This window comes from Rousettus aegyptiacus, unplaced genomic scaffold (assembly GCF_014176215.1).
Source record: "Rousettus aegyptiacus isolate mRouAeg1 unplaced genomic scaffold, mRouAeg1.p scaffold_m13_p_1, whole genome shotgun sequence".
Lineage (NCBI taxonomy): Eukaryota > Metazoa > Chordata > Mammalia > Chiroptera > Pteropodidae > Rousettus > Rousettus aegyptiacus.
Genome location: NW_023416284.1, coordinates 1,727,573 through 1,753,466, shown reverse-complemented (window position 1 = coordinate 1,753,466; position 25,894 = coordinate 1,727,573). Strand labels below are relative to the sequence as shown.

Sequence of the window (25,894 nt, the reverse complement as noted above, 5' to 3'; positions counted from 1 at the left end):
CCTTCGTGGGCCCGCGGTGGCAGCGGGCCGCGAGGCGGGGAGGCAGGGTGGGCGGTGGACCCGCCGAGGCGCCTTATATGGGCGCGGGGAGGGGAGGCACGCGGGGAGGGCGCGGCCGCCGGCGTTAGCGCCTTCCGCGCGGCCGGCGGAGCGGGAAGGCAGCGCGGGCCGCTCAGTCTCGGCGGGAGGAGCGCGGGGCGGCGGGGCCAGGCCCGGGCCGAGGTTGTCGCCCGGCGCTCCGCCCCCACAGCTGGCGGCGTCCGAGTCGGGGTCCCGGGGCGCGCTCTGCCCCGCCTCCTTCCCGCCGCCTTTTGGCGCGTGTCACCCCCGCGGAGCCGCGACGCGCGGCTGGACGCAGGCCTGGCCCGGCCCTCCTCCTGGAGAGACCGGGCCGCGGCGCAGGGGCCGGGCCGGGGAGCAGAGGTGCAGATCGGCGTCCCGACGCCTCCTTTCCCCCAGACGCCGCATGCTGCCCGGCCGCGGCTCTCCCGCTTCGTCCGCACCGGCGCCGGGGCTCTTGGCGAGGGAGGCGCTGGGATCCACGCGCAGGGGAAGCGCCGCGTACGGTAGTGGAGAGGCCACCGCCCCGGGCTGCGGAGTGTCCTCACTGGCGGTGGCCTTCGGGGAACAGGGGAACAGTTGCCGGGGTGGAGGTGGGGGTTGGGTGGAGCCATCTGCGTCCTGGTGGCTCCAGCGGGATCTCTTCCGCGGAGGAGAGCGCGCCGCTCACACCGCTCACGCAGCCGAGGTCGTGGACGCGTCCCGGCCCCGCCCGGCACCGTGGGCCGCGGAGACCCTCTGGGCGAGACTCGGCTTGCACTCTTCCTGGGCAGAGGCTGTGTTCCATGTCACCTAAGGAGGAACTGTTGACGGCAACGTCCCCAGGCCGCGGCCCACACCCTGCTCCATCCCTCTGGTCACCGCCTCCTGGCCTAGGGCGCCGGATTCTGATCTGTGCGCAGGTGCGCGCGTGTGTCCACAGCAACACGTGGGTCTAGCACGCAGAATTGCTCTATGTGCGCAGAGACCCACCTCAGGCCAAGACACCTGCGGCTTCGCGGCCGCCCCTCCCCCTTCCCGGAGGGCAGGTGAGGCTTCCAGGGCAGCCACCCCTTGCTCAGGTCCTCGGCTGCAGAACCCCACGGGCAGGACGAGTTTTGGGCGGTCCCCGGCAGCGGGCACCTGCCATGCGCTGCCTCCTGGTGCTCAGGGGTCCCGTTATCTGCCTCCAAACCGATGTCCCCTGGCTAGGGTGACCGTCGCGTCAGTACCCTCGGTGTAACTAACTGCGCTCCAGCGGACTGGCGCAGACCGGGTCGCCGGCCACACAGGGTCTGCGCCTTACCTGGCATGCCTTCCACACACCTTTATTTATTGCTCAACCACTGTTTGCGAGACATTAGGGCTGTGGACACAAATACGAATCACACACAGGGGTCGGTCCGGCGGGGCCCCGCCGAGCAGGATGCGAGGGAGCCTTACTCGTTGGTTCCGGGAAGACGGGGAGGGGAGCGTCCTCAGGGCCGAGCGCGCGCAGATAACGAGACGGACGCAAGCCGGTCTCGATTCTCAGAACAGAAGGTCAGGCGCGGGGTCAGGGTCCGGTAGAGGTGCTGGCGGGGCCTGGCGGGGGGCGCTCTCCGGAGAAAGGGACCCGGCGTCCAGAGTGCGCGTGAGGACAAGGCGCGTGGCGGGGGGCGGAGAGGAGGGTGAGTAGCAAGGTCGGTGAAGTCAGCGGGGACGCAGATGGTCGTTCCGTCGTGCCCAGCGCGGGCTGCGGCTGGGCCCGGGGTCCCGCGTCCCGCGCGGTCCTCTCCGGCGCGAGTCCCAGGAGCGCGCGCGATGAGCCCGCCGGGGCGCGCCATCTGCGCGCTCGCCCTGCGGAGTAAGCGTGAAATTCGTTCTCCCCTGATCTGAGCAGCGCTCTAGCGCGGGGGGCAGGGGAGGTGGAAGATGGGGTTCGTTGCAGGCGGGTTGCCCGATTTAGCCAAAAAAACAAGGAAAAACGAATGTTTATTTATACACCGTATATAAAATATATGCATATACACTATCATATGCTTACATACAAACGCATGTTTATATGTAAGTATATGTACACAGAAACATATTTACCTGTAAGCTGAAATACATATGTAAATGTAAATACATATAGACACACAGGACGCCCAGTTAAATTTGAATTTCGGATAAGCGGGTAATTTTTGAGTATAAGTATGTCCGTGCCGTATTCGGGAACATATTTATACTGAAAAACGATTCGTTGTTTATATGAAATTCAAATTTAAGCGCGCGTCCTGCATTTGATCTGGTAACTCTGGCCGGAGGGGACTCCAGGCCACGCACCCTCTGCACACCGCGGGAATCCCGGATGGGAAGAAGCGCGGCGTCCGCTCTCCATGCGAACTACAAGCCCCACAATGCCGCGCGGGCGCCGGGGGCGCTGATAGGCTGAGGCGTGCTCCCGCCTTCCGTCACTTCCGGACGCAGGGCTGGCGGTTGCGGCGGCCGCCCACAGGGTCTCGGGCGCGGGGTCGGGTGCAGGTTTCCCGGCGCGGGGTGCGGCGCGGCCCGCGGCAGCAGCCATGAACTTCTCCGAGGTGTTCAAGCTCTCCAGCCATCTCTGCAAGTTCTCCCCCGACGGCAAGTACCTGGTGAGCGGCCGCGGGGCCTGGGCCGCGGGAGGCGCGTGTCCGCCCCGAGTAGCGGGGACGCGGGAATCGGGGAGCCGGGCGGCCGCGGGCGTGGCCCGCAGTGGAGGAGCTCGGGCGTCCGAAGGAGCGGGACCTGGGCAGGTGCTAGGGGTTCCGGGCAGGTGACCTGGGCACAGGACCTGGGCAGGAGACCTGGGCAGGTGCAGCACACAGGTGACTTGAGCGCAGGTTGCGGGCAGGTGCCAGCCTCCCTGCACCTGGGTTTCCGTCTGTTGAAAGCAGATAAAAGCGGTGCTGTCTTTACATGTTTGAGGACTCAGGAGACATCAGCTCGTTAATTTGTCGCCAAAAGGCAAATTTGTACTCCCGTCGGCTGTAAACGAGGGCCGCGGTGCAGCTAGTTTGTGTCCTCTTTCCCAGTCCTATTCCTAGATCTCAACCATGTGCCACACAAATGCGTTAAATAACCAGACGAAGAGAGGTGCCTACGCTGCTGCCATTTCGGCCCCTGATTCCTCCGGTGGCGGAATGATGCTAAAATCACTGCGCTGCCTTGTACACGACACTTCAGTTTTGAAATATACCATTGTGACCAGTGCATATCCTCAGAGTGGTCACGTGGGAGTGGGGCGAGTCAAGTCGCAGGTGGGAGAGAGCTGGCATTGGAGAGCTATTGAGGAAAAAAATCGCACTTTTTATAAAAAGTGTACTTAGTTTCCTTTATCTCCTATTAACTGCCTGATGCTTCGTGCTTCTCTTTCAGTTTGAGCCATTAATATTCTTTTTATTCTTATCTAGATCTTTGAAAATATAACTCCCAAGTTACATGTTTGCCTTCTTTATGGGGGTATTATTCGAACTCACATATCCTTCAGCTAGAAAATACAAAACACAATACAAAACATCTTTAGTTTAAATGGCACCCCCAAAACCTTGGTACATTTTTTCAAAGTGCCCCCTCATAAATTCATTTTTTACATGTTTACGAAAATTCCAGTGAAGTATGAAGAGAAAGATTCTATTCTCTTGCTCGACTTCTGTACTTTTTTGGGTTTTACACCCTGGTCAAAATATTGTGAGACGCCGACAGTCTAGGTACTGGGATTGTGTTTCTGTAAAGCCGTATCTTAAATGCCGAAGAAGGCGGGTCCATTTTGCCATTGTTGATCTGTTACAGCAGATTCCAGAGGTTTTTTCTAAGTGTCGGTGCGCACGTTGCATCTCATCGGGAATTCACTGTAACCGATCACAGTGCAAAGCTACCACGTGAAGAGACACATCAGGACGTGCTGTAATCTAGTTGCCTGCCCTCTTTCGGCAAGGAAAACTCATTGTGGCTTTTTTTTTTTTTAATGGAAGTTCATAAAACGCAAACTAATGATCTAGTTTGACCTTGCTAAGGACAAAAATGAAGTAATTAAAATTTAAAAATTGGTTCTTGGTTTGTAAATTGTATCCATAACTGGCAGATAAGTATACTCAGACACAGAAACTGTTTTCTTAGATAAGAATGTAAACAAATACGGCCGTAGAGAAACGTTTGCTCAGAAAGCAGTATTAAGCCCCCAAGCATTTTCATGGTCAGTGGTGGAATAAGTGAATGCGAGTGTGTAGGGAGAACCAGCTTTCCTCCTGTGGACTTCCTGTACCGTCACGTGATCACCCGCACTCACCACACTGCTGGTCACCAAGTGTGTGGGTTTTTCCCCTGCCGAGCAGTTCTTTGGTACCCGGCGGGTGTCCCACAGGCTGAGGGCTCAGCCCCAGAAGGCTGCCCCCACTTCAGATGCCAGCGGCAGGGAGGCGGTCCCCAGGCTACTCACAGCTTCTGTGTGCTGTGGCTACAGACAGGAGGTTCCCACGAACCCCACCTCAGGTTCAAATAATTTGCTACGGGGGCTCACAGAACTCAGGGAAGCGCTTAGTTAAGGTCCCCAGGTTATTAAGGGTCATGGTAAAGGACCCGGATGAGCAGCTTGGTGAGGCGGTGCATGGGGCTGGGGCTGGGGCTGGCAGGCCCCGAGTGCGGGAGCTTCTGTCCCATGGCATCGGGGCACCTCGCCCTCCCGGTGCGCCTGTGTCCCCCACCCCTCCCCCAGAGGCGCTCTTAGCCTTGGACGTTCAGGACGTCTCCTCACATGGGCACAATCTGTCATTAACTCCCTTTTCAGCCCTTCTCCCTTCTCGAGGAATAAGGGGGCCCTGAGAGTTCCAAGCTTCTAAAGGCTCGGTTTTCCTGGTGACCAGCCTGTGTCTAAGGAGCCCACCCAGGGTCCCCGCATTAGAACAGAAGATGCTCCTGTCACCCAGGAAATTACAAGGGTTTCAGGGGCCCTGGGTCTCAGTCTGGGGGCAGAGACCAGAACATGTTGTCTCTTATGTCACAGCAGCTAAATGAGCATCCGTGACGCGTCCACACAGTCACAGGATGTATGTGTACGGAAGGGGACTGCCTCGTCTGTAGTCTTGTCACCACCTCCTTGTAAATTGCCTACAGGTGACGAACCCAGGAGAGGGTTCGGCTAGTTTACGGACGAGCTTGTCCCCAATGCTGTTTCGTCCTTGCGTTTACTTTTTAACACATAATCAAGAAAGGAGTAGAAAATGCCTCAAGCAGAGTTTGAAAATAATACTTGATACCGGACTATGCCAGGTGGAACACCTAGTTTGCTACTTCAGGTTTCTCTTTTTATTAACTCGTTTTGCATTTAGAGCGGGCGCTGTGAAGCGTGGAGCCGCGGAGGCCGCTGGTGGGGAGGAGGGGTGGGTGCGGGCGGGGAGGAGGGGCAGGGTCCCAGTGGGGAGGAGGGGCAGGCAAGGGCTGGGAGGTGGGGCAGGGTCCCTGCTGGGGCATGGCGGGCGTGGGGGGCGTGGTGGGCCCTGCCTTCCCGCAGGCCCAGGCTCAGGGCCGGCTCTTCCGTTTCCAGGCTTCCTGCGTCCAGTACCGGCTGGTGGTCCGGGATGTGAACAGCCTTCAGATCCTTCGCCTGTACACGTGCCTGGACCAGATCCAGCACGTCGAGTGGTCGGCCGACTCCCTCTTCATCCTGTGCGCCATGTACAAGCGGGGCCTGGTGCAGGTAGGTGCCCGTGCAGCTCCCGCGTGCGGGGCGGGAAGCCGGGACGCCTCCCGGGCGGGCGCCCGCATCCTCTGCCCTTCAGGTCTGGAGCAGAGGTGGTGCAGTCGGAGCCGGCTTCCTTTAGCATTGTGAGGGTTCTCTCACAGTGCAAATGCTTTCAGAGTGAGAACATACTTAGATGCTCTCAGTCTGTAACCGAGTACGATTCAGTAAGGAGGGTTGCAGACCTGGGTGTAGCGGCTTGGACAGCCCGCGTGTGGGGAGCGCTGTGTGTCCGGCTTCAGGCGTGGAGCTTGACTAATGGAGCTTTAGGGATGGCAAAGGGGATGGACCTTTTAAAACTACAGCCCAGTGAAGTCGGCAAGAAGGCTGGCTGCCCCCGGCCCTGGCGGGCTCCGTCGTGGCGGGAGAGCCTTACGGCTCTCCCGAGTCTTGCCGCCGCGGCTGGTAACCGGTTGTTTGTAAGCTCGATCACTGCACCGACCAGTTTGTGACCCTGGGTCTCTCTCTGTTGCGAATCTAGGTGTGGTCTTTGGAACAGCCCGAATGGCACTGCAAAATAGACGAGGGATCCGCAGGGCTGGTGGCTTCTTGCTGGAGCCCTGACGGGCGCCACGTTCTCAACACAACCGAGTTCCACGTAAGTGAGGCCTCGACCCGCTGCGTGCGCCGAGAGGTGACTCCTGCCCTCCTGACTCCTGTGACGGGTCAGGGGCGTCTAAGTGGTGCTTTCTGCAGAAAGGTTCATGTCTTAAGCCCGCAGGCCTGCAGCCGTGTTGCGTTTCGGTTTTAATTTTCATTTCTCTGGTCGGCGAGGCGGAGCACTTGCATAGCTTGTTCTACGCACACGCGCACACCTGTTCACACACGATTTGCATATGTGGTTTAGGGCATGTGATATTTACAATGGCATTTTTTCTTTTATGATCTGAGCGTTTGGTGTCTAAAGATAATCCCCTTCCAACCCAAGACCACAAAGGATTTCATCGACTGGAAAATAATATTGACTAGGCGTTTCGTTACCAAAAAAGATTTGTTCAGGAAACAAAAGGTGGCCCCTGGGCGAGCAGACTGGCACGCCCCGCGCCAGGGGGAGGGGCGTTTGTAGGGGGAGGCAGTGATGGAAGGGGAGGCGAGAGCCACAGAGCCCCGAGGCGGCACGTTCCCGCAGGCCCCTGTGGGCACACGTGCGAGGGCGTCCGCAAGCCCAGATCCCGTTTTCCTCTGGAAGCTCATGGTTCTGGCGCCCAAGTTCACAGATGTCACCAGCAGTGACTTCACGTCCTTCCTGCCCTTGGCACCTGGTCAGAGCTCAGCCGCCGCCTGCGAGGGTCCGTTCCCAGGTCCGTTCCCGGCTCCGCTGCATCCCGTCGAGCTCTGTCCCTTCTTTGCGGTGGGACCGGCCGCTCCTGCCAGCCCCTGCTTTGCGGCCGGCCCGGGATCCAGACGCACATGAGGGTCCAGCTCTGGCCTGTCTCTGAGCCATTTTGGCTGTTCTAGGTCCTTTGCATTTCCATGTCAGCTTTAGAATGAATTTGTCAATTTGTTTAAAAAAAATCCTGCAAGGATTTTTTAACAGATTGCACCGAAGTTATAGTTTTTTTCTGCAGCAACATTTTCATTGTACAGATCTCGCACATATTTTATAAAATTTATTCCTAAGTTTTAAGTGTTGCCATTTGGCTCTGGACCGTTTGCAGTAGAGCCGGGGCCGGGGCCCAGCCGCCTCGGCTCCGGAGCGCGCGCTCAGGTGTGTGTGGACGTGCAGGTGCTGTCTGCAGGTGCCGTCTGCAGGTGCCGTCTGTTTGTGTGGCGCGGGAGGCCACACGTCTCCCACTGGTGAGGCCCCCGGAGGAGCCGCCCTCGGTTCGCTGTCCTTGCCACGTTACTACTGCAAACAGTCTCTGAGACGGAAAAGGTCATTTTAAGTATTTTTGCCTAAGTTCTGGAATTTTCCAATTTGTCTGCAGCGATGGTAAGGTAATAAGGACATATTTACTGTTTATGTCAAGAAAACTTGAAAGTATGGAAGAGGAGATGAGAAAATGAACTCTCTCAGAAGTGAGCGTCGTTCTCCTCGATTAAGTGGAAGCGCGCGACGTGCAGCCGGAGCTGGGAAGGGTGCGCGAGGTCCTCAGAGGTCCCCGGGGAGACGAGCTCCTGAGGGGTCAGAGCCGAGGGCCTGGCGGGTGGCGCCTCCAGCGCCCCCCTGTCCTTGGGGACATGGAACCCGCCTGCATGTCACCGGCTCCCTTTGAACCAGGGATGGGGGGCGGGGAAGCCCCGGGGGTCCCTGAGGCCTCTGAGTCCTGCCTGCGGGTCGTGACCCATCCCTGCGCGGACTCCATCCCTGCGAGGACTCCATCCCTGCGCGGACTCGCTGCTCCTGCTCTGCTGAGGTCGGTGGAGATCATGGAGGCCGTAGGTACCCGCCTCTTTTCTTGGTGGATTTGTTAAGCTGCAAACTGTTGTCTTTTCTTAAAACGTTTTGCAGCGGGGGCCGGAGGGTGAAAACCCAGCTTAAAGGGCACGCGTCTGCTCCGCCATTAAGAAGTGTGCCCGCCGGGTTGCGCCCCTCAGCGGGACGGCCCCGGAGGCCGGTGGCAGACGCCGGAAACCCCGCGTCGGCTGTCCAGGCGCCCGGCCTGCCCTCCTTCCCGCGCCGGGTCAGCGGGATGGCCCCAGGGGCCGCTGGCAGGAACCGGAAGGCTCAGAAGGTCGCCTGACCAGGCCGCACTGGTGGTGGGTGTCACAGGTGGACCTCAGGGCCAGATCCCTGGCTGGGAGTCGGCACCTCACCTCGGTCCACCTGACGCCCTCCTCGGCCTCCAAGCCCCAATCCTGGGCGGGGCCGTCGCCACCTGGGAAGGCAGATGCGGAGTGTGGCACCCATGCCTGCCGGGCTCAGCTGCCACACGGGCACCCGCACCGCGGCGGCTCGGCGCTCGCATCCAGCGGCGGGTCCCAGCGCCCCGACGCCGTGCGGCTGTTGGGAGAGGCTTCCTTCGGCAGAAGGAAGGGGAGGGGCGGAGAGCGTTGCAGAGACAGGCTCAGAAGTTCTGGTCAAGGGCGGCCGCGTCCGGCGCCTCAGGGCGTGCGGGGTCGGCCGCGGGCGCTCACCGCGAGCGCAGACCTGGCGGCGTTCGGGAGAGAGGCCGGCAGAATGCGGAGCCTCCCGTCCCCGTTCCGGCGCGTCTTCCGGAGCGCGGGCGTCGTCCCCACCCCGGCAGGCGCTCGGTCCCCTGCAGGACACTCTCTTGGCCCTTTCGTACTTGCCCACCGAGGGGGGCAGAGTGCGCTCCCCGGCACAGCGGGGTCGGGCCGCCTGGTAGTGGTTTCAGGACGCCCCGACTTGCCTGGGCTGGGCCACCACGCCCATCTGTCCCCTGAGGCGGAGGCGCAGCCAGCTGGACTCCCGAACAAAGAGCCCGACCACCCCCCACCGCACCCCCCAATGGCTTTCCTGCATGACGACGCTCCTCAGACTGAATAAGCGTTTTACGTTTATTATAGCGTGAAAACTGGGTTCACTTCGAACTTCCGAACGGACGTGCGTTTGTGCTCAACTTTGTGTCCCTCGAATAGTATCGCTACGAAATGAAAACCGCACAGGGAGAGCGCCGGATGCCCTGTGACGGCGGAGCATGGAGTCGACGTCCCTCTCCCGAGGGAGAGCCCCGGACCACTAAGGGCACTGGCTACCTCCGCGGCCAGCCCCGCCCCCCGGGGACCCGCGAGCCGGTCACGAGCCGGTCACGGAGGGGGACAGTCTCTCTGGTTGCTGACCGCACTGTTCCCTGCTCTCCCCACAGCTGCGGATCACCGTCTGGTCCTTGTGCACGAAGTCGGTGTCCTACATCAAATACCCCAAAGCCTGCCAGCGCGGTGAGTTGGCCTCGGCCCCGGCACTCTCGCCGGCTGAGGCAGCCACAGCAGGGCGCCCCACGCAGCCAGTCCTCCCCTCTGTACCCCGCCCCCCGTTGCTGTGCAGCCTTTCCCAGACCTCTGACACCCCGCCGTAATACTTCCACGTGTCTCTGCAAGACAAGGGTCCCCCTGGCAAAACCAGGTCGTGGTGACTGGCGGGGGCGTCGCGTAAAGGACGTCAAAGGCGAAGGGATTTCCCCGTGGTTCCCACGACCTCGGTGACGGCAGGGGTCCTCGGGGACCCCGGTTGTGTCTGTCAAGGGACCCCACCTCCTGCCTTCGGTTCTGCACTTAAATCTCTAACCCTTCCGTTGATGGGCTCTGTGTTCTCCGTGGAGGGGGATGGTGACCCGTCCCGTCCGGACGTCCCAGCGGAGGGGCAAGTGGCAGGCGTCCTCTGAGCCGTTGGGGAGAAGGGGGCAGCTCAGGCGCAGCCCGCCACTGTGGCTGACCAGGACCCCGGGGGCTGGTCGGGCGCTCCCTCTCGAGTCAGGATGTTCGCTGGCGGCCTGGCGGTCGGTCGCTGGGCTGGGGGCCTCGCGGGAGCGTGTGGCTCTGCGTGTCTGCCCCCGGCGGTTCGCAGGGTGCGTCGGGGCGAGATGCGGCGGTGGGGCACGACGCGTTCACGGTTCGGATGTCAGCGTCTCTCCAGAGGCCGCGCACGGTTCCCAGGTGGAGGCGGCAGGTGTTCCTCTGACTCACGGAGCTGACGCAGAACCGGGAAACATAGCTTTGTGTCTCAGCCCAAGTCGATTTCCAAATTCGTAAAGTCACTGCTTCCAGATAATTAAATTCAGAGGCGAATGTAAGACATGCAGTCGCGAGCTGAGGTCCGCCGGCTGAGTCTCCCGTCACTTATTTTCTAGAACCGGGACTGGCCACTCCGTCCCCCGTGTGGGTGCCCGGGAGCCCCGGCCCCTTCTGACCTCTGCTTTCTGCCGTTCTTCCCCGAAGAGCCCCCCTGCGGCTCCCGCTGAGCCTGCCTGACTCGGGCCCGTCCCTCCCCCCGGCAGGAATCAGCTTTTCCAGGGACGGCCGCTACCTGGCCTTGGCCGAGCGGCGGGACTGCAAGGACTTCGTGAGCATCTTTGTGTGCAGCGACTGGCAGCTGCTGCGGGTGAGGCTCGCGGACGGGGCGGGTGCGGGGCGCGTTCTGGGAGCCCCCTGGGGCCCTGGGGGCCGCGCGGAGGAACGCGACTTCACGTCCAGCAGGCGGGGTGCCGCGTGTGCTTCAGGTGATGCCTGCCAGTTAGGCGTTTGTAGGGCGCGTGGGGCGCGCGTTGAAAGTTGTCGTGCCGGCAAACGCGACCCCTTTTCCTTATTCCTGTGATGGCATTTGCACGTGTCTTGCTTTATCAGAAAGAGCAGCGACCTTGAGCTTAGTGCTGGGGAGCATCTGGCCTGCTCAGGGCTCCCAAGGGGCCCAGGGGCCTGGGGTTCGGGGCCCAGCCTGCAGGGCAGACGGGCAGGGCTGAGGCAGAGAAGCGTCAGGAATGGTCAGAGCGCATGGAGCCTCCTCGGCCCTCAGCTGCGTGAGCAGAGGGAAGGGAGCAGGGCACGCGGCAGGGGCAGACCGCGGCCCCCACAGGGTCGGCGAGCGGCTCCCCCGAGCCTCAGCGCTGCCCAGGACTTGACAGCGGGGCGGGCGGGCGCCGCCGGTCCGCTCCGTGGGCGGGGCTGGGGCAGCGCCGTGTCCGGCGCGTGGTCCGAGTCAGCCTCGCACTGTCCCCCGCGGCAGCACTTCGACACCGACACGCAGGACCTCGCCGGCATCGAGTGGGCCCCGAACGGCTGCGTGCTGGCGGCGTGGGACACCTGCCTGGAGGTGCGAAGGCCTTTCCCGCGTGCCCGATGCTCCCCCCGCGGCCCGGGCTCTCCACGCCGCCTCTGCAGCTCTCACCCCAGTTCCAGCCGGCAGCCCCTGCTCCCCACCCCCGCCCGCCTGCCCCGCCCCCGCCCGCCTGCCCCGCCCCCCACGTCCTCTGCAGAGCCTCTCTGCACCTGCTCCAGGTGACCTGGCCTTTCTCAGCAGCTGACATGTCTCCCCCGCAGTACAAGGTCCTGCTCTACTCCCTGGACGGCCGGCTCCTGTCCGCGTATTGTGCCTACGAGTGGTCCCTGGGCGTCAAGGCCGTGGCCTGGAGCCCCAGCAGTCAGTTCCTGGCGGTCGGCAGCTACGACGGGAAGGTGGGACCGGGCGCCGCGGGCAGCGCCACGGCCTGGCGGGCGGGCGGCGGGCCTCACCGCGGTCTTCTCTTCAGGTGCGCGTCCTGAACCACGTGACTTGGAAGATGCTCACGGAGTTTGGTCACCCTGCAACCGTTAACGATCCCAGAATAGTGAGTCGCGGTGCCCGCGTCTGAGCAGCACACGGTGGGGGAGCGTTGTCCACCGTGCCGCGGGCGCGTCCGTCGCCGTGAACCAGGGTGGCCGACGCGTCGCCCGGCGCACTCTGCTGCTGGCCTCTGCCCTCCCTGCCTGTCCGCGTGCCCAAGGACGGGGCGCGGCGGCCTTGCCCTGCACCACCACCCCCGCCCCCCGAGGTCGGCCCGTCTCGGCGCTGCCCCTGCTGTGTGCGAGTTTGCCCGCAGACGGGAGCCTGAGTGAGGGGGGCGTGGTGCTGAGGAGCAGCGGCCGGGCCGCAGGGCCGGCCTGAGGTCAGGTGGCCCAGAGGCCAGCGGGAGGGAGCAGGGGCCGCGGGGGCATCTGCGGAGTCTGTGTGTGGCGGGCGCGGGGGCCAGCTCAGGCCTCCAGTCTGGGACTGCTGGGCCGCATGCAGCCTGTCCACAGCCTGTGACCCGGCCTGGGCCGCTCGCCCTTTGCCTGTCAGGCTTCAGGTCACGGTGCCCCTCGCCCGCAGGCCCGTCACCTGTCATCACTGAAGTGCTCCTGCTCACTCCCCGGCTGAGCGGCTGTGTGGGCAGCTGCCGTCCATGTCACCCCGTCCTCACGGAGCGGCGTGCGGGGATCCCATGTCGAGACCCGTGTTCTCGCGTGCCCTCGGTGGTAGCACCTGCTCGGGTCGGAGGTCGCCAGGCCCGGGGGCCGTCGCCGCCCCCGCCTCACCACTCGTGTCTTCCAGGTGGTGTACCAGGAAGCCGAGAAGAGTCGGCGGCGGGCGCTGGACCGCCCTGCCCACCCCGCGCCCAGGGCCGCGGAGAGCAGATGTGAGCATCCGGGGCGGGGCTCGCTCCCTTGTCTCGGTTCTGAAAAACAGGCTCCCGTCCAGGCGTATTTCAGAAGTCAGTCCTCTGTTTGTTTAAAAACACGTTTTCCTTCCGCGCGACACCTCGGCCTGTCTCCCCGCGCCACAGCCCGCCTAGGCGTGGCTCCTGCTGGCCGAGTGCAGCCTCCGGAAGTCTAAACTTGGCATCTGGCGCCGAGGGCTGTATTTTAAGAATCATAAGTTTCCCTGGGTGAGCCAAGGTGGGGTCAGGAGGTGGCCTGGTGCAGGGCTCGGCCTGGGGCTAGAGCTCGCCCTGGGCCCTGGCCCTGTGGCCGGCCCCTTGTGCCTTGGGCTCACCCGCGAGGTGGCCATGAGACAGGCCATACGTGGGGGGGGGGGGGGCTGCCAGGCCCGGCCACTGCCTGGTGGGGGCGGGGCGAACGCTCGCAGGTGGGAGTGTCTGGACGCCGATACACGCGCCCACGCACGCCCACACGCATGCACGCCGGCCCACACGCACCCACGCGCGCCCCGGCCTCGGCCCACAGCCCTGTGCTTCCGGTGGTGCTGTGCTAAGACTGTCTTTTCGGGCCGTGTCTGGGCAGAGCTTTCCCACGGCCCGGCCGTCCCACGGTGGGGCGTCTGTCACACGCAGCGGGCCGCGGTGCTGGCGTGTCGGGGATGCATCACCGCACTGTGGTTTCACGTCCCTCACACCCTCGTGCTCGGCACACTCCCGCTGCGTCTGAGAACTCCGGGTGCAGGGCGCTGCGAGACGGAGGCAGGTTTAAGCTCCGGTGCGCGACACGCCAGGCCTTGGAGCCGCCGCGGTGCCGAGGTGCGGCGGGCGGCTCTGGTGCGCGCGGCTGCAGCGTGCCCCCTCCCCCCCGCCCCCCAGCACCTCGGCCGGCTTCCTGCCGAAGCCTGGCTTCCACGGAACCTCGCCCGGCCACGTTCACGGCCATCCCGCCGCCTCCGGCTGACCAAGTGGGCGTGGTCGGCAGGGACAGGCTGACGCCCGGGCCACGCCCGCCCTCCCCACATTCCAGACGAGGTCGCCTCCGTGCCGGTGCCCCTACAGACCGTGAAGCCTGCCGCGGACAGGGCGAACCCCAGGATCGGCGTGGGCGTGCTGGCCTTCAGCCCGGACAGCTCGTTCCTGGCCACGAGGAACGGTCAGTGCCACTCGGGCCACGCCGTGCGGCGTCCGCGCGCAGTCCTCTGGTGCCAGGCGCACTGAGGGCTGGGGGGCGTCTGTGCCGGGCCCGCCCATGGCGCCCGTCTGCCGAGCCCGGATGTTCCGCTCCCAGCGGCCCCGCCTGGCACGTGCTCGGCGCTCACCTCTTCCTGGTGGCGAAGGCCAGGGACCCAGGCCCCGCTACAGCTGTGGCCTCTGCACAGATGGCTTTTCCGCTTCTGAAGGGTTGTTACAAAAAGACCCAAAGGGACTGTCGCCCCGGTACAGACGCAGGGGCGCCGAGGCCAGTGCGTGCCCGCGTGCCCAGGCCCTGGCTTCGTGCGCCTCATCCGGGGGTGGTGGCGCCAGGGCCAGGGCGGGCGGCGGGGGTGACGCTGTGGGCCTGTCTGCACCTCTCCTCAGACAACGTCCCAAACGCCGTCTGGATCTGGGACGTTCAGAAGCTGAGACTGTTCGTGGTGCTCGAGCAGCTGTCCCCCGTGCGTGCCTTCCAGTGGGACCCACAGCGGCCCCGGCTGGCCATCTGCACGGGAAGCAGCAAGGTGTACCTGTGGTCACGGGCAGGCTGCGTGTCGGTGCAGGTGCCCGGGGAAGGTGAGCACGGCGCCCCTCACACTGGGGACAGGGGAGGCAGCTCTGCACGCCCTCCCGACATCCTGAGCACACGCCTGACCGGGCAGCGGCCCCATACTCTGTGGGCAGGAAGGCCCGCCGCGTTGAGGTGGCTTCGGGCTCTTGCTGGGCCACTCTGACCTGTCTGCACACCCATGGGTCTGGGCTGCACTCAGGAGAGACCCTGGCCTCGCCCACTAATCCTCTGGCCACTGGCCTCCCTCAGGGGACTTCCAGGTGCTGTCTCTGTGCTGGCATTTAAGCGGGGACTCACTGGCCCTCCTCAGCAAGGACCACTTCTGCCTGTGCTTCCTGGAGAGTGAGGAGGGGCCGCACCTGGCCTCCGGCCAGCTGGGAGACCACACGTAGGACCTGCATGTGGAGGCCGGCCACCTCGTACAGCACGAGGAGGGGCTCCTTGGGGCGTTTCTCCAACCACGGCGGCCGCCCTGGTCAGCTCATTTTTCTATAGCAAGGTGCTGTTGTAAATATGTATATTACAAAACTAATTTTTATTATTTAAAATAAATATTTACCAATTCATAAAATGGCTGGTGTTGGTTTTCTTGAAAGGTTTTCTTGAAAGGTTTCACAGGAAGGTCCCCAAGGTTTAAGTTCTGGTTCGCTGTCTTAGGAAAGTAACCGAGTCCCAAGCAACTGAAGCCCCTTAGACACCCCTTTTCCTGATGAGCCCCCACTGGTCACTGAAGGTTTCAGGAGAAAGGCTGGGGTTCCATGTGGCCTGCTCTGGAGTGTGGGGAGGGGAGCCAGTCGAGGCCGTCCCGACCTGCCGAGTGGGCTCCGCAGGGAGCGTCCACCTGGCTGCCCGCCCACCTAGGACAAGGCCTGCCAGCTCTGGATTCGGGTGCTCCTGGCAGGCCGATGGAGGCGGTACGGTTCCAAAGCCGGAGTCCCCATCCCGCTTAAAGCTACACTGCAGAGCAGCCCGGCCAGGGCCCCCCACGGGGCCCTCCACGCTGCACCTGGCAGCTGCACCTGGCAGCAAGGAGACAGGCTCGCAGCAGGCACAGGAAGCAGTTCAAGCTTTGAAATGCGCTTGTGCAAGAGCCGTCTCGGTGGCTGCATCGGTTGTGATAACTTCCAAAAGGAACAACGCCCACTAGGTTCTAAGCGTCTTTACTACAAGACCAAAAGCAGAGGCTCAAGACCAGGTGAGGTCTGAGGCAGCCTTTTGACTCGGACAGGTGACTGCACATAGCTCACGTCCCTGCCGGTCACAGCTACACCAGGGATGGGGACGCGGCGGGAGGAGCCGACGCTGATCAACGGCTGCCGAGTCGCAGCGGCAAGCCGTGCCGGTGCGGGGAGCTGGGCCACGGCCCTCGCGGCAACACGCGCCCCGCACGCCGCGGCCAGGCCTGCTCAGGGCGTGACCCTCATGGCCCCTATGTCTGCAGGGGAGCTGCTTCGTGAGACCCTAACCTGGGTCCTTTCTTTAAAAGTGCGTTTCTTAAAGCAAACGGAGCATACCAAGCTGCGTAACTACGTGCAAAGAACTATTAAGGGAACGTCCTCAAATGAATGAATTGTCCAAACGTGATTTTTCTGCAAAACATTTTGGGCTTGAGAAAGATGCCACGAGTGTCAACACAGGTTAATTCTGTCAACAGTGTGACTAGATCATTCACACCAAACTGGTTCATTCAGGAGCTGGCAAAGCAGGCTGTCTCCTGCTCAGCTCCCCAGTCTGCCGGCTTCCTTTGTATTTACCTTAAAAAAAAAAATGGGTTAAATTTCCAAATACGAAATGACACTAAGTGTACACTGACTGCGACTACAGGCTCCAGGTGACGGACCGCCCCGGGCGTACCGACCACCGCCGGGGGCAGGCAGGGCGCCCTGGGGGACGCACAGGTTTATTAACATGCTGGAGGTGGGGTGGGGGGCACGGCGAAGCCCGGCAGACGCTCCAGGAGAAGCACGAAAGGCAAAGTTCCAGAAAACAGAAGGACAGCCAGCAGTGACAGATGCATTTTGCTTTTGTCTGTAGCTTGTTACCAGTTTCCCTATGCAGCTAAAGCGTGATTCGTGTGACTGTCCTGACTGCAGTCAGTCCCTAAAGGTAACCGGCCCTGACCCTGGCCGCAGAGCTGGCCTGAGCCCAGCCACCTGAGCCCCAGGCCCACCTGGCCGCCTCCGCAGGCTCCTGAGGGCAGCGCCTAGAAGCCTATCTTGCCCCTGGTCATGGAGTAGCCCAGCTTAGCCTCATTGTTAATGAAGGACATCAAGCCCACGTAGGTCTCGATGAGGAGGGGCTGCTCCAGCACCAGCACGCCGTCGGCTTGCCCGGGCACGGGGCTCTCCTTCTGCGCCTTTTTGACAGCCTGGATCAGCAGAGCTTTGAAGCTTTCCAGCTTTAAAGAGGAAACATGGAGCCCGTCACTGAACCATGTAAGGAAGACCCCTCCCATGCCACCTGGGTCTGCGGCCGCCCTCCCGTCCCCACCTTGGCCTTTCCAGCCACACCCTGGGGGCCCTCCGCTCACGTCCTCAGTGGGGCTCTAGAAGCACCAAACCACAGCCCGCACTCATGGCACCTCGCTGCCCATAGGTCTACGTGGTTCTGCTGTGGCAAACCACCTGACCCTTCCCACCAGCCACCAGGCCAGGAGGCGCACCAAGGTGGACAGCTGGCTGGCGGGGGACCTGCCAAGGGCCCTGACTCTGCTCTCACCACTGGCCCCAAGGCCTCCTCTCCTGGTGAGCATACAGAGCTGGGCCGGGCCAGTCGCCATGCCCCAAAACCCTTCTGGGCCATTCTCCAAGACGATGATCACGGCCACTAGGGGCCATGTCATAAAGCTATGCCAGTGGCCATACGGAGCTGTTTAAACGTAGAATTATTAAAAATTAAGAGTAATGCTTCAAGTGTCTGAGAGCCACACGAAGCCACTGTGCTGGGCGGTGCAGGCCGGGAAGGGCAGTGCGGCAGCCGCGGTCTTACTTGGCACAGAGAGGCCGTCTTCTCGTCCGCGCCGGCCATCGGGTGCTCCATGAACGTGGCGTAGGGCACGTTGGTGGACCAGGGGTTCCATCTGTTTATGAAGGAAGGGCGGCTCTGCTTGTCCCACTGAATGCGAATCCCCAAACCGTCTCGTCTGCCGAGTCAGGAGAAATGAACCGGACGTCACCTAGCAGGCCATGGCCTCCATGGCACCCTGGTCAGTTACAGCGTGTGACATCAAAAGCTCTTCGGGGTTAAAGACAAGAGCAATGACATTTCACAAACAGAAAGGATCTGTGGGCTTGAGGATTAATGGTGGTCTCCAGTAACAACTATGTTAGCGCTTTTAAATGCGAGAAAGTGAACATAATTGTCTGGACTAAGCTAAACCTAACCTTCACACAGTCACTGACACGTGCCAGCTAACGAACAGGGTTGTCCGCAGCGGCGCTCACCAAGTGGACAGCACTCGTAACCTCTAGGACTTTCTCCTGAGTGTCTTACTGGTGGTGAGGTTTTAGGCCATCTCCACTTCCTGAATTCTCTATCCTAACCGCGACATCTGAACGACACGGTTTAACTCAACTGACTAGTGTCTAGGTTTCTTGTATTTCAGAAAACTCCCCTCGAGCATGAGGCTCGGCTCTCCAACGCTGCCCATTAAACGCTTTCAAAGTTACCTAGCCTTCAGGGACGTCTCCAAGGCAGCGCACCGTCCTCGGTAAGAGGGACTCGACGTGACCAAGGCGTGCCTCTCCTGGCCACAGATAAACCCTGTTTCGTCCTTACCTGAGGGACATCTCTGTTCAGTCTACTTCAGCGCATCCCGAATTCACTCGAATACGAGCTGAACAGCTGCTTTTTCGGTGCCAGAATTCCTTTCAGCACCGGCGACCCAGAAGTCACTAGCTTCTACTCTGAGAAACTACAGACTTTGGAGCTGAGGCTCTGACCAGCTCCTATGTCACCATGCAACGGCACACATGAGACAACCCTGGGGGCTGGTTTCAGAAGGGCTGGCTGCCAGGCCCTGGGGCTGGGCTCTCTGCCCAAAAGACTCACTTGTTGAGCGACTTGGGGGGAAACTGGAACTCCCCACAGGAGATGGTGTCCACCGCATTCAAGGCGACCCTGACCACCTGCTGGCACTGGAGGCTGATGAAGTCGTACTTGCAGATGAGCAGCGACTGGTCGGTGATGAGCACCAGGCGCTCCTTCTCGTTGTTCCAGTGGTCAACCCTGTGGGCACCGACAGGCGTCACTTCCGCCCGCCGGGCGCACTCCGGCAGGCTGCGGAGGGCGCGCTTGGGTCGCGCTCAGGGCCGGGGTCCCCCACCCGGGCCGCGCCCCGCTCACTCGGTCAGCAGCCACACCCCCTGGATGTCGCCGTCCTCCACGGGCCGGACCACCACGCGGATCTCGTCCACCGCCTGCTCGATGGTGCCGGGCTGCGCGTGGGCAGAGGGCGGGGGTCACTCTCCGTCCCTCCAGCCCTCTGTCCGCCCCACCTCCGAGCCCTCGCCCGGCCCAGGTCTGGCCTCACCCGGAACACGAAGTACTCCTTGACTCGCGCGCGGCGCGTGGGGTCGTGGACGCTGAGCGGCCACAGCGTCTGTCGCAGCGGCGTGCCCGCTCCCGGTCGCCCCCCGCCCGCGCCGCCGCCCGCCCCGACCTCCTCGTCGGCCGCCAGCAGTGCCGTGGGGCTCGTGCCCGCCGAGTCCACCGAGTCCCGCAGCTGCAGCATCGCCGCGCCAGCCGCCCAGCCCGAACCGGGACGCGGAGCCGACACCTACGCCGTCGCAGCAGCGGACCGCCCGGTCCTCGGCGCGGCCCCGCCCCCGGCTCCGCCCCGCCCCGCGAGCCGCCGCGATTGGCTCCGCCTCCACAGCTCCGCCTCGGGATCCGCCCTCGCCGGCCCTCGTGATTGGCTCGTCTCCCACTGTCTCCCGCGATTGGTCACCTCCGCCACCGTTCACAATTGCTCCCGCCCCTTGTTGATCCGGAAGCGTACGCCACGCGCGCGCCCACTTCCTGTTTACGCGACGGGAGAGGGGCGGGGTCCTGGCTAGTTGCCAGGGAAACGCGGAGGGTGCGCGGGGATGTTCGGGGAGTGGGGCGCCTCTTCCCCAGTAAATGGACGTCCCCAGTGCGGCGGCCACACAGGAAGGGATCCCACACCTCCTGCCCGGGGCGACCGGACCCTGGACGCGGCCCAGGGCCCCGAGCGCCGCGGGTGGCGCGGCGGCGGCTGCACCGCATGGTCAGGGCGGCGCGCGCTTCCCAGCCTGGGGGGCGGCCCGTGCGGCCCGGCGGTTTCCTGCGCGCCCGGCGCCTTTTCGGAGCGCAGGTTCACAGATGGAGCGGTCTCCACGGGCCCAGCGCTGATGTGCATAGAGTCCTCACGGCGCCTAGGAAGCGGCGATCCCCTGCACCCTGTTTCAAGGAAGGGGACACTGAGGCACGGGGCGAGGTCACTCCGGGAACATCCCCGCCGACCCTCCGCGTCTCCCTGGCAACTAGCCAGGACCCCGCCCGGAGCTAGTGCCACCCTCGGCGTCTGCCATCCGTGCCAGGGGCCTCGGCTGCGGGCCTTGACCCCTGCAGGCCGCAGACCACCTCATCTCTGTCCTCTGTACCGCCCCGAGAACTGTGCGTGCGTGAGAGTTTACAGCCCCCGCCCCCCATGCGAGCACCTTGATCCTCACCTAGTTGGTCACTTTGGATTTAGCTGCCTCTGCGCGTGCCACCCCCTCCAGCGTCACCCTTACTGTGACCATCCTCCAACACCCGGCTTAATACCACTCCCCAGGGCACATTGCCATTCACCGGCACTCACGGCTCTGTTCTTTGCTCTTTCATACAATGATTTGCTCCACGTGTGCCAGGTCGCTCTGCCATGTGTGCGTGCGTGTCCTGTTTGTATGCCAGGACATTCTGGCGCGCGTGTGCATGTGTGTGTGCGCGCGCCCTGTTTGTCGGGAACATTCAGTGGAATTGGTCTCTTGCATGTGACAGCAGGGATGTAAACACTATCATGTCCGTGCTGCAGCTGAAGAGTGGGCTTGGAGAGGTACGGTGACGTGCCCAAGGCGCGTGGTGGCAAGGCCCCTCCTGGTGTGTGCACGGCTCAGGGGCCGGCCCGGCCTTCTGCTCCTGGGGCCTCCCTTGAGGACCATGCTGTCACCCCACACACTCCAGGTCCTGGGCTGCCGCCCGCTACTCAGCTGTCAATGTCAACAGAAACAGGCACTAAAATACCAGATGTTGAAATATCGGTACTTAGCTTCCTAGAACAAACAACTTGAAAGAGTGCCGAGTGTGCAAATACAGGTAGCAAAGAGTGGCTAGCCCCTCGGGGCGGAGGGTGGGGCACAGGCGGCTGCTGCCCCTTCTGTGGACCAGGGAGCCCCACTTCTGTAGCAACCAGAGCCCAAGGCCAAGTCTGCTCCACCCAGTCCTTGCCACCCCCTGAGCTGATGGGGCTTGAGGTGCCCACTGACCCTCTCCTGAGTCTCCCTCACTAGGGTGGCCAGGGGCCCATCAGTGACGGCGGCTGAGCGTGTAGACTCGAGAACCCGACTGCCTGGGTTTGAATCCCAGCTGCTCCACTTCTGTCCATGTGGACTTGGACACAAGCTGTCTGTGCCTCAGTTTACTTTTCTAGTGAGTGGAGATAGTAATAGTTCCTTCCTCCAACAGGAGCTGGGAGGATAGGATGAGTTGATGCCTGTACTGTGCTCAGTGCCCTGCTCAGCCCACGTTAACTGACACCTCACTCTCCACTGTCATGTTGGCTATTTATTGAGCCTGTGCTGGGCGCCAGGTGTGTGGCAATTATTGCTTTACCCCCAACACACGTGTGTACCCAGCAGTGCGACCCCCTTTTACCAAGTAGAAAATAGTTTCAGAGAAGCTGTCATGCTGCATAGGTCACACGTCAATGGCAGGCTAGGACCTTCTGAAGCCCAGACCCTGAGCTCTGGCCCCCACCTGGGGTCTGTGTGGGTGGCTCCTGGGTGGGGGGCTGAGGGAGTGGAGCCCTGCCCTTAACTGAAAGCTTGTCTTGGGAATGGACTGCTGGAATTGGACTTGTCACCCAGAGGGAGCATTCCAGAAGCCCCAGTAAATGGGCCCAAGAGCTTTGAGAAGGGGGGCCAGGACTAGTTAGGTGGACGGGCCCCAGGTCCCCAGGGTGCTGGCAGAGTAGCTGTGACGATGTGGAAGTGGTCCCTGGAGCCTGTGCCTCCACAGGCGGGGGCGTGACCTGCAAGTCCGTGAGCCCCGGCAATGTGAGCGAGGGGGACGCCAAGCAGACCGGGCGGCAAGCAAGCACCCCTGGGTGCTGTGTCGTTCCCTGGGGCTGCCACATCAAAGTGCCCTGGGTGGGGGGCCCTAAAACAGCTGAAATTTCTCAGTCTCGGAAGGCCCGGTGTCGGGGCCACGCTCCCTCTGAAACCTGCAGGGACACCCTTCTGGCTTCTGGTGTGGCGGCCGCGTCACCCACGTCTCCGCCTCTGTCGTCACACGGCCGTCTTCTCCCTGCGTCTCTGTCTCCTCTCACGAGGACACCAGTCGCGCTGCCCAGGGCCACTGTAGTGTCCTCCCCTTAACCTGACCACACCTGCGAAGGCCCCGTTCCCAAATAGGGCCACAGTCACAGGTACGGGTACAGGACTTGAGTGGTCGCTTGGTCACACAATCCCCCCGTAACAGGTGGCAGTATGCGTGCCGCGAGAAGGTGCAAGCGGGGATCACGGCTTGGCACACACGCAGGCTGGTCGTGGGACAGGGGAGGTGGCTGCAGAGTCCCCTGCGTTAGCTCCTCTTCCTCCCTGGGGCTTTGGAAAGGCTGTTCCCGCTCCCGTCGGCAGGTGGCAGGGTGGCCCGCCCGGGCGGAGCACCGCGCCCAGGCCTGGGCCGTGCTTAACAGAAGCAGGGGGTGAAGGCATTATTCGGGGTCTCTTCCCGAGGAAGACCAGAGTCTCCACTAGGGGGCGTGCGCTCCCACCTTAATGTCCGTGTCCTGGGGTAGCGTGGTACCCAGTTCGTGGGGCCCGCCTTTGACATCTGTCTCTGACAGACTGGGGGTGGGAGGGGGCATGGGGCACGGTGGGGCCAGGCGTGTGCCAAGCAGGAGTCCCGGGCTGGTTGTCGGAGCGCCGGGCACCAGCTCCCCTGGCTGGAGGCTCCGTGCAGCCGGAGGCCACTCCCACTTGCAGGGGCTGAGGGCGGAACTCACCTTCCGGAGAAGCTGCATTCTGGGCGAGGCCTCTTCCTTCTCGAAGGAACCAGGCCGAGGACCAGCCCGTCCCAGGGCTGCACCTGACACTGGCGGTGCTTGGCGACTGCCGAGGGCCCGAGGGCCCAGTCCATGTGGGGCGTTGCAGGCACCGCCCTTCATCCTTGACTTTGGCGGGTCCCGACAGAAGCAGGAGCAGCTTCGACCGAGAAACGCCCGTCCCAGAGGACGGGGCACTGTGGAAGAGCAGGACATGGGGAGTGAGAATGAGACACGCCCCCTGCAGTTTCTAAAAGCCATGTCGTTTCCATGGTAACTGCCTCCACCCTGCTGCCCACCTCACTGGGCCCAGGCCCCCCGGGTGGTCTCCCCACACCTCCCATCTGGGGAAGCCGCAGCCACAGCGGGATGGTGTGACCTGTGGCCAGGTCTAGCTGCACTCGAGTGCTCCCCACGGGCGAGTGGGAACCGGGGGACATCAGGGGCGGCTTGGGGCCAGGAGGTTTGGAAGGGACGTTGCCTGGGACTGAGGCGCGGGTTCTGGCTCTGGTCGGCATGACAGGCAGGGGGCCGGGCAGCACGTGCCACCTCGTTCCTGGAGCATGAAAGCCACACGTGGAAAGCGTGTCCAGCAAGGGCTCCGCGTCCCCCAGACGCGACTTCGGGAGGCAGCTCTGTCCGCCCGCACCGGGGTCTTGCCGGGGCAGCGGGCTGGAGGGCCTGCGGCATCTCCCCGCATGTCCGTCTGCTCTCTGGGCCGGGGGTCCCCGAGGGCAGGCCGTGGTCGGCCTCGTCACAGCTCTATGCTGTCCTCTGTCTGCAGCGAGAAATGTCCGCACACTGGTGGCTGAAACAATGGACGTCTGAGCCAGGAGCCGGCGGCGCGGGGCCCCGGGAAGCTCTGATGCCGAACCTGTCCCCTGCCTGTCCCGGCGTCCCGTGGAGGCCGGCAACCTCTCACGGTCATTGCCTCGGAGCTGCATGGCCCGTCTCTGCCTCCGCGTGGCCACCTGTCCACCTGTGTCCGGCTCAGAGGGCTGCCTCTGCCCCAGAGACTCCCGTCCTGAGTTCAGGGCCCCCTCGCAGGCCAGGGCGAGCTCCTCCCCACATCCTTCACTTAATCACGTCGGCAGAGACCCTTTTTCTAAACCCAGTCACATTCGCGGGTACTGGGCACTAGGACTTGGGCGTATCTTTCGGGGGACACAGTTGAGGCCGCTACCCCTCTGCACCCCAGCACCTGGCCCTGCTGTGCAGAGCAGGGGAGGTTTCTGCTCCCGACGTGGGCAGGCCATCTGAACCCCCATCGCGCCATTTCTGGACCTCACTCCCTTCTCAGCACTGCCCTGCCCGGGGGGAGGGCAGGGCAGGGTGCGGGGGGCGTGGGCCAGGCCTGTCCACTCGCTGCATGGGCCTCACGCTGCTGACCCGGGCTGCAGGCCCATGGGATCGAAGGCCGGCGGGAACCGGCTTCGGGGGTGCTGTCCCCATGCCGCCCCCAGGGACTGCGCCCCGACTGGTCTGGTGGCAGAGGGGCCCTGACCCAGGCGTCAGCTCCAGAGTCGCCGATCTGCCCACTGCACTCAGGCCGCCACGGGGTCCAGAGCCAGTGCCCTAAGTCTGGCACGGGGCCCCGGGCTTCAGATGCCATGCCTTGCATGGCGTGAGCTTCCCCGGCCGTGACTCGGCCAGAAGGACGCTGGCTTCCGGTCACTTCCCGGCGGGGCCTGTGTGTGGACCGCCCGTGTCTGGGCCGCACAGGCCCCTGGGGAGTCGCTGTGTGCGCCGGGTGCTCTCCGATGAGACGCTGGGTCCCGCTGTTGCATCTCCCACGCCATCAGTTCAGGGAGCTTCAGAAGGCTGCGCCGGCCTCTCCGAGGGACCCCGTCTCCCAGCTGCCCCAGCGGCTAGAGGGGGCAGAGGGGAGGCCCCCGGGGAGCGGGAGGAAGCAGACTGCTTTGGAAATGGCCGGCCGAGCTGGCGGTGATTCTTCCTCCATCCCACCTCATTCTTTCCCGGGCCAAGACTCTTTTTATTATTTCCAGCAGAGGATGAGACAAAAACATTGAAAAGCAGTGTTTTTTAAAAGTGCTTTTTACTCAAGCTGGAGCAGTCGTTTGCCAGATGTGAAACGTGTTGTCTGCTCACGGCCGCCTGCGCCAGGCTGCCCCCCAGCCCGACTCCCGCCTGGCCCGGGAGTGGCGGACCTGCGGGCTTCCCGCCGGGGCCGAGGCAGGTGCGGGACGGGGAGGCGGGGGTGCTGTGTGGTGGCCGCCGCCCAGGCCGCCGTCGACTCTTGGCTTCCGCGCGTGGCGCCTGCCGCTCGGGCCCCTCTTCCTGGCCCGCGTGAGGCTGCGTAATGCCGACCCTCAAAATAAAACAACCGGTTATTTTTTCCAGCAAAAAGGAGTTTATTTGGGAGCCACTCCGTCTCCGTTTCCGTCCCCCGCCACCGCGTGGGCATGCAGCGGGGGGCCGCGCCGGCACGTGGGGAGGGGCGCCCTCACGGGAACCACATCTGCCCGCCTCCGGAGCTGCGACTTCGTCTCCGGGACGCTGTCTGCGGTGGCGTCTCGTCGGGCACCCCGAGCTGACTGACCCCCGGGGTCAGGCTTGTGGGACCTCCGCCTGCTCGTGTGCCTCAGTGGTTTTCTGAGGTTCACAGGCAGCAGAGCAGGGGGCCTAGCAAGAGTCCCCAGAGCCAGACCTGTGTCCAGTTCCCAGAGCTGCGGTTTACAAGCTGGGTGGCTTTGGGGTGTTGCCCCCAACCTCGGATTCTGTGTCTGTAGAGTGGGGTGGCAGCAGGGCTGGACCCCCACCTTAAGATGGCTGTACCCCTTCAGTGGTGTGGAGGGCTCAGATAGTGGGGGCCACTGTTGTATCACCATTGCTTCTTGACGACGACTGGGCCCCTCCCAGCCAGAGACCCCAGGGCCCTGTGTGAGGACAGGGGTTCTTGAGTTCCCCTGGTCAGGGGTCCGGTGGCTCCGACCATGTGACGTGTTGGAGGAGGAAAGCCTGCGCCGGGCAGTGCGGCCGGACAGTAAGGCGGC

At 63.0% G+C, this 25,894-nt stretch overlaps 2 protein-coding genes across 5 annotated transcripts; one reads left to right on the top strand and one right to left on the bottom strand.

Moving 5' to 3' along the window:
• Positions 1-2,491: 2,491 nt before the first annotated feature.
• On the top strand, positions 2,492-15,185 carry WRAP73 (WD repeat containing, antisense to TP73). 2 transcript variants are annotated; one of them, XM_016144393.2, is made up of 12 exons: positions 2,492-2,654; positions 5,582-5,734; positions 6,258-6,374; positions 9,547-9,619; positions 10,675-10,778; positions 11,400-11,486; positions 11,714-11,848; positions 11,923-12,000; positions 12,744-12,828; positions 13,877-14,002; positions 14,428-14,619; positions 14,864-15,185. In XM_016144393.2, the coding sequence occupies exons 1-12, from the start codon at positions 2,586-2,588 to the stop codon at positions 15,004-15,006; spliced, it is 1,362 nt and encodes a 453-aa protein (XP_015999879.2). In that variant the 5' UTR covers positions 2,492-2,585; the 3' UTR covers positions 15,007-15,185. The 2 variants fall into 2 exon arrangements, with proteins under 2 accessions (XP_015999879.2, XP_015999878.2); XM_016144392.2 differs by having other exon boundaries at positions 14,428-14,976.
• A 573-nt stretch (positions 15,186-15,758) lies between these two features.
• Positions 15,759-19,432, bottom strand: TPRG1L (tumor protein p63 regulated 1 like). Of its 3 annotated transcripts, XM_016144396.2 has the most exons (6): positions 19,146-19,430; positions 18,959-19,050; positions 18,665-18,841; positions 17,603-17,756; positions 16,785-17,012; positions 15,759-16,368 (listed from the first exon to the last, which is right to left on the bottom strand). In XM_016144396.2, the coding sequence occupies exons 1-5, from the start codon at positions 19,344-19,346 to the stop codon at positions 16,818-16,820; spliced, it is 819 nt and encodes a 272-aa protein (XP_015999882.1). In that variant the 5' UTR covers positions 19,347-19,430; the 3' UTR covers positions 15,759-16,368; positions 16,785-16,817. The 3 variants fall into 3 exon arrangements, with proteins under 3 accessions (XP_015999882.1, XP_036083828.1, XP_015999881.1); XM_036227935.1 differs by lacking the exon at positions 15,759-16,368 and having other exon boundaries at positions 16,434-17,012; positions 17,603-17,693; positions 19,146-19,432; XM_016144395.2 differs by lacking the exon at positions 15,759-16,368 and having other exon boundaries at positions 16,434-17,012.
• Positions 19,433-25,894: the final 6,462 nt, after the last annotated feature.